This window comes from Sinohyriopsis cumingii, chromosome 7 (assembly GCF_028554795.1).
Source record: "Sinohyriopsis cumingii isolate HCF-2022 chromosome 7, ASM2855479v2, whole genome shotgun sequence".
Taxonomy (NCBI): domain Eukaryota; kingdom Metazoa; phylum Mollusca; class Bivalvia; order Unionida; family Unionidae; genus Sinohyriopsis; species Sinohyriopsis cumingii.
The window spans coordinates 64,735,474-64,748,516 of NC_142967.1; the positions used below are offsets into that span (position 1 = coordinate 64,735,474).

Here is a 13,043-nt window from a genome sequence, read left to right on the forward strand (position 1 = left end):
TCTACTTTTATTTCAATTTTAACTGAATCAATACAACCATTTAATGAAAGTCATTGTAGCTACTTCAGCTTTGAATGTCTCAATGTGTTCGTCTTTTTCATCTACCGCTTAAAGAAAGCTGTTTCAACTACTTCAGTTTTTAATGTGTGTTTGCGTTTATTTCAATTTGAAATGAATTGGTGTTACCAATTAATGAAAGTAGTTTTATCTACTTCAGTTTTTAATGTATCAGCATCTGAGTAAACATTAATTAGATCGTTTATATATTTTGTTGTTCTTCTCATTGTGTATGTATGTACATGTATGTGTGTATGTATGTTTATGTGTATGTATGTACATGTATGTGTATGTATGTGTGTGTGTATGTATGTATGTATGAATGTATGTATGTGTGTGTGTATCTGTATGTTGTTGTTGTTGTTGTTGTAGGGTTTAATGCCATTTTTCAGCACACGATAGGCTATACATGGTGGCCAATATTAATGGTGGAGAAGAACCCGGGAAATCCCTAGAAAGTACCACCGACCCTCGAGAAGCTACTAGCAAGCTTTCTCACATACCCACATTGGCTGAATCCGAGACTCGAACCTACGCAGACAGAGGTGAGATGGCAGTGATCCGTAACGGAGTGTATTTGTATGTATGTATGCATGCATGCAAACATGCACGTACGTATGTACATATGTAGGTACGTACATATGTATGTATATCTTAAATTGTTTTTTTTGTTCTGTTTTTTTTTTGACATTTTCTTACTATAGTGATATAACTTCAAAGGCTTATGGTTAAGTAGTTACAGATGTTTAATCTACTAAAGTGGGTAAATATACTTGTGAAAATTCTTTGTTAACACATTTTGAACACTTATATGTTGAGTCCTTTTAAAAAGTTCACACTGGATGTAAGATGGACAATACTGTCTACACTAACTTATAAGTTGGGTCCAACAATTGTATAGACTCAGATTTGCCATCGCATTATGCACCAGCAAATCTGGGTCAATGCAATTTGGAGTAGTCAGCTGAACAAAGAACACAGACTGCTGGTACATTACACTTGGCAGAGCAGGGCCTTCTTTTTTTGTTGTTGCAGTTGGACCAGACTGAAGGACATATTGTGCATTGACAAAGTTGTATGTTTTGGTTCTTATGTCACTGACAGAGCATTGATAAAAAAAACTGAAACTGCATTACTTAGCTGGCTTGTATTTTTATTCAAGTTGATAAACAAGGCAAATAAAATGTTTCAAACATATGGAAATATAAGATCTGATGAACTATGAACTATGAAACCATATTCTAGCAAGATACAATGAACAATGACACAAACCACATTCTAGGAAAATAAAACGTACAATTACACGAACCACAATCTAGCAAGATACAATGGACAATGAAACAGTAAAATATCTTCAATAACCATGTAAATCTGACACTATGACAGCTTTGTAAAAACATAATATTGAAGCTTGACAAAGTTTTGAATCGGCACAATGTCTTCAGCAAGTTTGATACATGACATTTTACCAGTGAAATGAGTAAAATAAATGTTATAGCATGTATGTTATAAAATATAATTGCTAATAAAAATACGGTCATCAGCAATTAACTGGATTATTGGAAAGGTGAAAATATAAAATTCAGAGCATCAAAGCTTCTGATACAGAAGTTATCTTAGCCTAAAGAAGTTTCCACCATCAAGGATAATGAAGAGCTAAGTAACCTCATTGACTTTTTCCCCTTACTTACAACTGCATTTTTTCATAAGAAACATATTTACCACAAATTCTATCAGATCTTTACATACAGGCTGTTTATTTTTCATGCAGACACCTATGTCTGCACAAACATGCACACAAAAATCTCCTATGTCATTCATGCATCAGAAGTAGTTCCCAGTGCTGGTGCAGACCTGCCAACCCTGACGAGTCCGTCTCCATAAGGCAGTTGATTTTATCCAAAACATTGACCAGTTTTCAGTAAGGTGTAACAAAATATCAATAACCGCTATTGTAAAGATGGAAAACGTAATTAAAAGTTTGACACATCGATGATAAACATTATGTTCAAATGAAAAGTTTGTAAAGTACATGTGGACTTTTATTTACCACTAGTACAGTTACACAAACTCTAGTTCCAAACCCTATGCAGCTCAATGACTTGTTGCTATCTCTCAACTTGACAAAATTCTTGGAAACTGTTTTCCATTTCACATGACAACGGCAATCAATCTCCTGCCACGAGACATACTCAAATTAACAAGTTATGTCCAATTTTCGTAATGGCTTCCTTTCCAGCTTCTATTCACAAAAATCTAAGTACTCCTTTTCTATTCTTCAGTGTTGATTAGTAACACTTTTCTAGAAGCTTATTTTCCCCTAAAACATGCATCTCTTTCTAGATGCCATTTTTTTAAATTCTATAATCAACAGTTTGATCATGCAGATGCTTCACATGAACAAATAGGTGCAGTTTAAAGCGTCTGGAGTGCTGCTGTAAAGTTAGTATGGTTCCCTGATTAATTTTACTAATCCTAAGATGAAACCCGGATCCAAATAAAACAAGGATGAACCAATTATCCAGACTTTTCGGCAACAATAATTTTTCCGTAGTTTTTGCTAGTATGTTTTAAGACCAAATTTTAAGGGTAATTTTCATAAGACTTATGGCAAAATTGTAAGAGTTGGCAGGTCTGCTGATGTGCATACAAAATGCGATTCAGTTCCATAATCAAGATATACCAAAGAAGACGTATCAGGAAACAAAAGCTAATGAATGATAATGAAAATGTAATGCATGATAATGAAATGTAATGCATGATTATGAAACATAATGCATGATGATGAAATGTTATGCATGATAATTAAATGTAATGCATGATTATGAAAGATAACGCATGATGATTAAATGTTATGCTTGATAATGAAATGTAATGCATGATGAAATGTAATGCATGATGATGACATGTTATGCAGGCTGGTGAAATGTAAATCATGATGTAATGCATGATTATGAAAGATAATGCATGATGATTAAATGTTATGCTTGATAATGAAATGTAATGCATGATGAAATGTAATGCATGATGATGACATGTTATGCAGGCTGGTGAAATGTAAATCACGATGTAATGCATGATAATGAAATTGAATGCATGACAATGAAATGTATTTCTGAGATATGAACAATATTCTACAACAAAAGTTGCATCTGTATAATGAACAAATGTATGAGCATGTGATATTTTAGCCTGTTAAATAACTTTTCCAAATGAAAAATGTTGCTGCATTGTTCTGCCTTAAAAGTTGCCTGTAAAACAAAAACCCTTCATTAGTCAGTCATAGCCTGATTAAATGATACAACAGGAAAAACCAGTCCATGTCATTCAGCAATTACTATAACCCTATCTCCATGTAATGCTGAAATACCAAAACACTGCTCTCAGTTTCTGAATTCTGCCAGTAATTGGAAGTCAATTATTTGCTTTCAATATTGAAAAAACATGATCTTTGCTGCCATAAATAAGTTTTCAAAATTTATTTCCAAACACTCTCTTAAAAATGAGCTCCATATGAATTTTTCATTACTTATCATAAACAAGACACAACGTATTTTAGAAATTGTATCTGCCACACTATCTTCTCATTATCTGCAAAGTAATTTATATATCAAGTACTATTCTTAGACATGTCAAAGTCCCAATTTTACACAGGAAAAGATTTCTTAAAAATAAGTAAATGAAATTAAATAGAACTATATTAAAAATCAAATATTTGAGACATAATACTCCCACATATCTTTCATTCATTTTGAAACATTTACTCTAATTAATTATATTAGAAATCAAAATTAAAAATTCTGTTTCAAACTTTTTTTTACGATACCAAAAGCCATTCATGTCATAATCCTGAAGCATTTGTTTAAAAATTTGTATTATCATTATATTAAGATGGTTAGACAAATAGAGTTTCTTTGAACTGCTGAAAGAGTGAAAACTTTAATGGAAAATTTTCAGAATAATTTGGGAAAAATAATAAATTCTCAATACCAAAACCTCTTAATAAATGATTCTGAAACATAACCTTTGACCTCCAAGCAGTATTCACCTAGCACACTTTTAACCAAATACATTTAACATTTTATAACTTTTTTTCAATTTGATAAAATGTTTTGCTGTTAGAATTTGGACGAGTAAATCTTAACATTATTAATTAGCAACATTCACAACAATAATCATCATCATCTTCATCACCACTATCATTTACTGTCATCATCAAATGATGATATCAGCTTCATACTTACACATATTCCTATTACTATCATAAAAATAAAAAATAAAATAACAAAAAATACAAATAGATATAAAGTAAAAAATGTGTCTACTTATTGACAAATTTTAGAGAAGAAATTTTGTCTAGAATACCACAATGGCAAGCATATTGGATGTAAGAATGGCATTGTTTTCATTCATGACCAGCCAAATATCATAAGAAGTCTTTCTGTGAAAATCCCATGTTGATATTCCTATCCATTCAGGATGAATTGCAATTTAAAATTCTCAAGATGACTGTAATGGCAGCCAAAGTGAATGCCAGATTGGCACCAATATTCAGTTAGTTAGAACTAGAAGTGGTAAGAAGCATTTCTGTGAAAAACCTATGCTGATAAACTCATCACTTCAGGAGGAGTGATGATAAGATTTTCAAGAGGCTGCTATGTTGCCCATATTTAATGTCTGATTGGCATCATTTTCACTTAGGACCAACCAGACACCATAAATATTCTGGTGAAAACCCCATGTAGATCCAAATTTTGTTTTGCGATAGCGATTACAAGAATTTCAAGATGGCTGTCACATTTAATGTCAGAGTGACATCATTTTCATTTAACACAAGACACTAGACTTCTGGTGAAACCCCCCCAAGTTAATATGAAAATACATTAAAGAAGAGTGGCAATAATAAGATTTCAAGATGGCCACTCTGTTAAGGCTCCATTTAAATCAAACTCCTCAAAAGATGTCCCCTCTAGTGTTATAAGCATTAATCTATTAATTGTTTCTGAGCTTAATGTTTCTTATCTGTGTATTAATATTGTTTGTGCTGAATATCCCCTTTTAAAGTCTTGTCTAAAGAAGCATATGCACTGCCATCTAAGGAAGCTTGTTTTTTGTATGGTTGTTAAGTTCAACTTTCCACATAGGCATTGTCACTTTAATATCTCTGCCAAGGAATAAGAATTTTAACTAACAAGACTTCTGCCAAAATTTCATTTTCTTGAATCATTGCTTTGCTGACTATTATGTCAGATTTCTTATCTCTTCCATAATACTGTATTGATGTTTTAAATCCATATATGCTTTATCAGAAATTTTGATTTAAAAAAATACATATATTATGAATTTTTCATTTCCTTTTAGAGTCTTACTTGTACAATTTATCTTAAAGTGCTCTATAATATTGCTGCTCAAGATCCACTAACACTTTCCCAGCTCAAATAATCTGATATACTTCAAAACTTTCAAAATCAATGTCATCGCTGCTATCATCATACAGTATTTGCTGTATGAAATTGTTATCTGAAGAAAACAATGTTTTGAATCCAACATTTCAGTTTTTTTTAGGCAGTCCTTAATTTACACAAGCATTTGTCAAACTATTTGACGAATACAAGGTAAAAACTATGACAGAATACTCGTTACAGAGCCCAATGTGCCAATAAAATTTAGTTTAACAACAATTTTAATAATTTAATTTGCTCCAGGCCCATTAAGGGTTAACATTTAATTAAAAAAATTGTTTATTGCACAGAGTACCATTTTATGAATCAATTTGTTTACTGTTTTATGAGCTAATCTGTAATATGTATGTTATGTGAACTAAATTCTATACTGCAAAGAGTAATGTTTTATGAACTTATTTGTATATTTAATGAATATTTTGTTTTTGAACATGTGTCACTCTCACAAAAGTACATAATACCTGGTGAGTGCCCCTTTATGAAAAAATGAAGAAACTCAAAGTGCATTAAATAAAAAGCAAAATAATGAGAAATGCGATTATGTGTGAGAAATCTGTGTATAAAATTATTTTGAATTGCTGAACCCAATTTTTAAAAACTTATCTTGCATCCTAGGACATTAGTACTAGTAACTGTGTGCTTTGATTCACATGAAGAAATGATTTCTGGTTATGTCAGTGTATTCCAGTTCATGAAATGTGGTGGGTACAAATCTCTCCCTCCCCTCCCCTCACACACCGACACATATAACATTGGTAAGTCAAGGCTTCATTAAAATACATATGAAATACAGAAAACGTCTTCTGCGGAAGGTACTTCTCGTCTCACACTTGAAGACCAAATGCCATCCATGATAATCAGCTGCTTTACTGTACAATATTTCAAAATGTTGTCATTCTCCAGAACAAATTTCTTTTTGCATTGTTGGCTAAAGCTACACTGCCTGGAACTTCTGCAAACCAAACTGGGCCTTAACTCCCAACACAGCAATGATTCATCATAGCAGGGTAAATGTTATCCATTCGTGTCTTCTGCAATAGGAATCCTACTGCTCTACCCATGTGTAGTGTCATCCTCCACAAAGTCTTGTGCCTCTTCCTGACTGACACATTCAATATGGCTTACCTACAACCATGAAAAATGGTCAATACATGTTGTACACATAAGACAATTACACAAGTAAATCGTTTTACATATCACTGAGTAAATGGTCTTATGCAACAAATAACCATGCTGCCAGCTCTGTACACACCAATTATAGAATAGGAAATGAATGAGTACCCATAATAGATTATACACTAAAAATTAAAATAACAGTTCTGTTCAACGGCAACATTTTCAAAGGTATCGTATCGACAGAAACAAATGCCATAGGACCAATGACCATGCTTTTTCCTTTTATTTAATCAGTAACTTTCTTGAAGAAGTCATCCACATGCTCTTCCAATTTCTTCTCGTGATGCCAAGTAAATGCGTACACTTTAAGAGGTGGAGCAAAGAAAATTGTCTAAGTTATGAATCAAGTCAATGTCCCCATGGGGCAAGGAAAAATCCAGGGGAGAATACTGGTTGCATTATGACTTGTCTTATTTATGTGTGTATAAATGGTTTAAATATGATAATAACAGACCGAACTCTTCTGACATTCCTCAGGTGTAATTATAATGACTGAATCTGAATGAACTCATCTAAGATCTTGACGAAACAAGCTTACAAAGCAAGTCTCATCAAAATCTGTTCAGAAATATGGTCTTTAGAGTGTCAACAAGCTCAGTCAATCAGCTGCAAGACCGCCTCATTATTATGCATGTATGCTGCTCATAGAAGAACTCATCCGTATGTTTACATACAAAATCTCATCAAAAGCTGAACAGAAATATGGCCTTAAGAGTGTTTACAAGCACAGCTTACCAAATGCAAGATCACTTAAGATAGATGGATGATGTGTGACATATGCAGGTCATGCCATAAGCTCACTTGGCCTCTGGCCAGGTAACTGAATAAAGGAAACATTCTGTAGTCTCAATTGTTAACTGCCAAATTCTTTAACTCACAATGTATAAATTGACCCATGATATGCATGAAGATTAAATGTTCTACAAATGAACTGACATCATTATTGATACAAACATTATCATACCATACCAACTTAGCACAGGTGATAGCAAACTAAGTAGTGAAATAAAATGATAAACGAAGAAAACAGTAAAAAGCCAAATGTATGAATATAAATAAGACTGCATTTATCCTACATTAAAAATCAAGTATCATGAACATTTTACCATCTCACCTTATTTCTGAATTTAACACCATAGAATTTATCTGCATGTTCCAGAAGCTCCGGTCGGAATGTTGTGGTGATGAATTGAGCATCCTGACAAAGCTCATGTATCATATCTGAAAATTATAAATTTTGATACAAGTCTAGTTCAGTTAGGCTCTAATGAGCTTATGACTTCACGTGGCGAGTCAAAAGATGACCACATGCTTTTTTTTTTTTAAAAATCATCTTTAGCACTGCTTTATATTTAATGATTATAATCAACTTTTAATTTTCATTAATCCAGTTTGATGGAAAATTAGAGACAGAATAACAGAAAGCTATATCTCAGGGACAACCTTGTTCATGGAAATTTTCTGACTTCATTTCAGAACAGCAAAGAGTTCTGTGCAAAAAGTAACTAGTACTGACATAAAAACAAAATTACATTTTTCCAGATGCATCACTAGAGTACTTTGCGTACCACGAATGACATTATTTATACACATGCCCTGTGTTTAATTTCCCTATATGCAGGCATTAATAGGGCATAGCTGATTAAATATTTGGTCAAGGAAATTACTCCAGAGCATATTTTTTCTTTCAGTCAGTGGCCTTGAGCACTGACCTTTAGAACCCATAATAACATTCTTTCTTACCCAATATGTCTGACCTTTAGACCCCCCGAAAAACATTCTTTTTTATCTAATGTGTGGTCATATACAAATTTTTTTTTTTCTTCCCATGATTACTTATTCAATCACATTACTGTTAGGAAAAGAGCTCCATTATCAGCTTGGCGGCTGGACTGGATGCTGACCATCCAGAGCAGAAGTGTATGTCTAAGATATAACAGATCAGGTTAGCATTAAACCTGTTGTGACTTACAGACCCCAAGGCATTGCTCAGAAACATTGGGGAACATACACCAATGGGTATGCCATAGAATGGAAGGATGATCTGTCAGTTGTTGTTGTTGTAGGGTTTAACGCCATTTTTCAGCACAAGATAGGCTATACATGGCGGCCAGTATAACTGGTGGAGGAAGAACCCTGGAAAACCCAGGGAAGAACCACCGACCCACGATGATCTGTCAGCTGCATGCCTTTATTGGAAAGACCCATGAACAGAGGGACAGAAATTCTCCAAGTGGCCAACAACTGTGATGTCAACCTGGTATGCAAGATCTTAAGCGCATTTTTATGTGTGGACTGTCATTTCATCCCTCACTATCCTTACTACTGACGCCTTAGGGTGAAGGCTTAGATTTCACTTTCAGCTGATTTTGACTTTGCTCAGCTTTATTTACTTTAAAATTCTTGCACAGAACTGTGGACCATATTCCATCCAACCACTCTGTGCAGACACTGCATGCTTAAGAAGATGAACATTTATTGCAGACAATGCATGCTTAAGATGAACTCTTACTGCAGACACTGCATGCTTAAGAAGTTGAACACTTAGTGAAGACTCTGCATGCTTAAGATTAACACTTAGTGCAGACATTGCGTATTTATAAAGATGAACACTTAGCATAGTCTCTACATGCTTAAGAAGTTGAACACTGTGCGGACACAGCAAGCCTAAGATCAACACTTACTGCAGACACTACATGCGTAAGAAAATGAACAGTTAGTGCAGTCACAACATACTTAAGATTAACCCTTGGTGTAGACACTATGTTTAAGCTGAACACTTGGTGCAGACACTACACATAAGATGAACACTTAGTGCAGACAATGCATGCTGAAGATGAACATTTTAGTGCTGATACTGCATGCTTAAGAAGATGAACACTTAATGCTTATACTGCATGTGTAAGAAGATGAATACTTAGAACAACTGAGGCACATATGCATATCCTAGTTTGTTTAAATGACATAATAAAAACAACAGAATATAACTCTCAAATATTCAGTTATAACGATCATTAATAAATAAAGTGAAAACTTAAAACAGTGCACAAATATACATCTCCACTGTGTGTTTAATTTTTGTCAATGACTGTATATTATAATGATCATATATAAACAAGATATTACTTGGCTAATTTTGTCCACCAGTGTAGATTCTATTTTAAGATAATGAGCGATAAATAGGTTTATTTGATTATAGACCGGGAAGGTTATGGAAAATGGACTTGATTACTTTCTGAAGTAATTTTCCATTGGATGATTAAGTCAAGTGGGTTGTGTTGTGACATGGAGTCATACTAGAGTCATGGAGATCTATACAAGGAGGAAGAAATAACAATTTATTCCTAATTCCTATTTTGTATTGCTGTTCTTATTTTATGTTCAGCCTGCAAAAGTATTTAATGTTGTGTTTAGATTTAATTTGAGAGGAATCATTTATTTAAATTACTTAATGCAATTACAGAGTGCTCATATGATTGTTTGGACTAAGAACTATTTTGAGATTATTGTTAATTCATTCATAGGAGTTATGCACAATGCCAATGTGATACATCAAAACTGTTGGCACTTCAGCACATTCAAGACCCAGAATTCATTCAGAACACTCTATTCTTTTGGACCTGTGACAGAACTTTTAGGATTATTTGTGTGTGTGTGTGTGTGTGTGATTTGGATTTTTAACATAGTTTTAAAAAAAAATCAGTCATATCACTACAATTTCTGCAGTGTTGCAGTTTATAGTGATGTCTAACACTGGGGCATCATGCTGCAGACATGTAGCATGATCTCCCACCCAGTCACATTATGCGGACACCAGGCCGACCAGTCCTAACACTAACCTCCTAATGCTGAGCGCCAAGCGAGGCAGCTGTTAATACCATATTTTAAGTATCTGGTATGACCCTGCCGCAGATCGAACCCACGACCATTTAGGATTATTTGGATTTAATCCAAAATTCTCCAAGTTCATTTTATATTTTCATTTTATAACTCAGAGAATTAAATGATCTGTCATGCTGTACAAAACTTGCTGATTTTGCTCCCTTCTCTTGCTTAGTTTAAGACCATAGAGTCATAACAATACAAACACAATCTGTGAAATAAATTCAAAATGTTTTTTTTATCAAAATACAAAATAATGATTCCAACATGCAGAGAATACAATAATCAATAATACACTATCTGGATGTGTTTAAATTAAATTTGAGAGGAATCATTTATTTATAGGAATTACAAAGTGACTGTTTGGACTAAGCACTATTTTGGGATTATTGTGAATTCATTCAAAGGAGTTCTGCACAATGCCAATGTGATACATTAATGGTAAATCAGCCCATTCAAGAACTGGTCAGAACGCATACTGCTGTGAAAGCTTATACTGGTACTAGTGGTGGTCAGGGAGGTAATGGATATGTTTCTTCGCTTTATCTGTATAATATTCAGACATGAAAGAAATGCTTGTCTTTGTAAGAGAGATGAATTCGGGAGGTAGTGCAACTTATTTCTTAATATTAATGTGATCAGAGATTGTCTTCAACTGAAAAAACACTTTTCTTCTTTTAGCCAGAGTGACCTTGACTTCTGGATCCCAATATCAACAAACTTAATCTTAAGTGGAAGCCATCCACAAAGATTGGTAACTGTAAAAGGTGGAGAACCTGAGCATTGGTGTGGAAACACAAAATGAAACAGACATATCAACATCATAATATCCATATGTCTGCCTTATTGTGTGCATATAAAAATGAAAAATTGAAGAAGTCTAGAAGCACAACTCACAATCTAAAGCCACTGTAACTGCCAAGGAATCAAACTAAGCAGCAAAAGCAACATGTCCCCACACCTTCTCATTTATTCTTTTTCCATTCTTCCATCATCACAATTCTCCAAATATTCTGCACAAACCATCCTTTCATCACATTTAAAGGTTAAAAGACTCTCTATGTTAACTGTGCTAAATGAGCTGTACAACATTAGGTAAATACAATGTGTACTGACATATGGATGGATACGATCACATAAGCCACATTTTTGTTTTTAAATGGAACAAAACAAATTCCATTGTCAACTCTTATGTTGGTGAAAACCTTTTGTTATTTAGTATAAATGCTGGATCCTCAGGAGAATCACATAAAGAACTAAGTACAATGCTGCCCAAACCTGCCACAGCCTTCCTGTGTTGGGCATCCAAGGCCTGATCTATCTCATCAAACAAGTAGAATGGAGCAGGGTCACACTTTTGAATGGCAAATATCAACGTCAAGGCCACCAGGGATTTCTGGCCTCCTGACAACTGCTGCATATCTCTCATCTCAGCTTTGTTGCCTGTGAAGGAAACCTGGAAATACCAAAATGAGAAATTGATAGAACTTGGTGTTTGTACGTCTGAGCTGAGCTGAATGAAAACCGCACCTTCAAACATAAAAATAGCCTGACAAGGACATACCTTTTCAGTTAAAATGTGCACTTCTGTGATTAAGTGTGAAATTTTTTTTGGCATCTTTTCAAACTTCAAGCAGATATTTACTCACAAGTATTCTCTTAACCTATTTGGAATATGTTACCTTTTATGTAAGTCCTCCCTATAAAATATACTGAACAATTGGAGGAGATTTTAAATTGCTTGACTTTATGGTTTTTAACAGCACTTCCACACATGAAAAGGGTATATTGTGCTGAGGCAAGATATAAGAGAATGCCCTACCAAAAGACACACCAGAGTAGCTGACCCATCCAAGTTGCACACGGTGATCAAACCTGTACCCATCTGGTCAAGAGTCCAGCATGCTGACCACTCAGCTACTGCAGCTCCTTTTGAAGAGATTTAGTCAACAAGTTTCAGAAGTGTCTTGTAGACAGGTTCAGCTCACAAGATTTCAAATACTAAATCATTTACAGTATTATCATTTATTTTTGTGGGTTTCAATAAAGACTTTTTTGATGGTACAATGGTGCCCCTCTTTAACAGAAACCCCACCTTCCACTTCATATGGCCAGAATCACATGGCATTAAGATTGTCTTCAAAAGAATCACTCAAGATGGGCACCATTCTAATGCGACCACCATATGAGTACAAAAACTCTTAAATGTACCCCTTGCAAGCAAGCCATGGTTGTTTACAAACTGAAATCTCACTAATATTTGTCAATTTCTCAAGTCAAAATACTTACATTTGTTCCAACATTCAGATAAAGTAACATTAATCCGTACAAAGAGGTAAGTAATACAATTATCCTTACTGCTGTGTGTTCTTATATGTTAGGTTTTGTCACTTTGATAATTACTGGCTCTGATTACCACATATAAACAAAGCATGCTAACTAAAGCTAACCCTTGAGGAGCACAGT

At 34.1% G+C, this 13,043-nt stretch overlaps 1 protein-coding gene across 1 annotated transcript in view; it reads right to left on the minus strand.

Moving 5' to 3' along the window:
- Window positions 1-1,193: 1,193 nt before the first annotated feature.
- LOC149795406 (structural maintenance of chromosomes protein 3-like) overlaps window positions 1,194-13,043 on the minus strand; it is a 116,139-nt gene continuing 104,289 nt past the window's right edge. Inside the window, exons 31-33 of the mRNA XM_089965184.1 lie at window positions 11,856-12,033; window positions 7,810-7,916; window positions 1,194-6,644 (exon numbers count right to left, since the gene is read on the minus strand). Of these exons, the coding sequence (XP_089821310.1) occupies window positions 6,573-6,644; window positions 7,810-7,916; window positions 11,856-12,033 (357 nt within the window). The 3' untranslated portion in view covers window positions 1,194-6,572. The remainder of the gene's footprint in view (window positions 6,645-7,809; window positions 7,917-11,855; window positions 12,034-13,043) is intronic.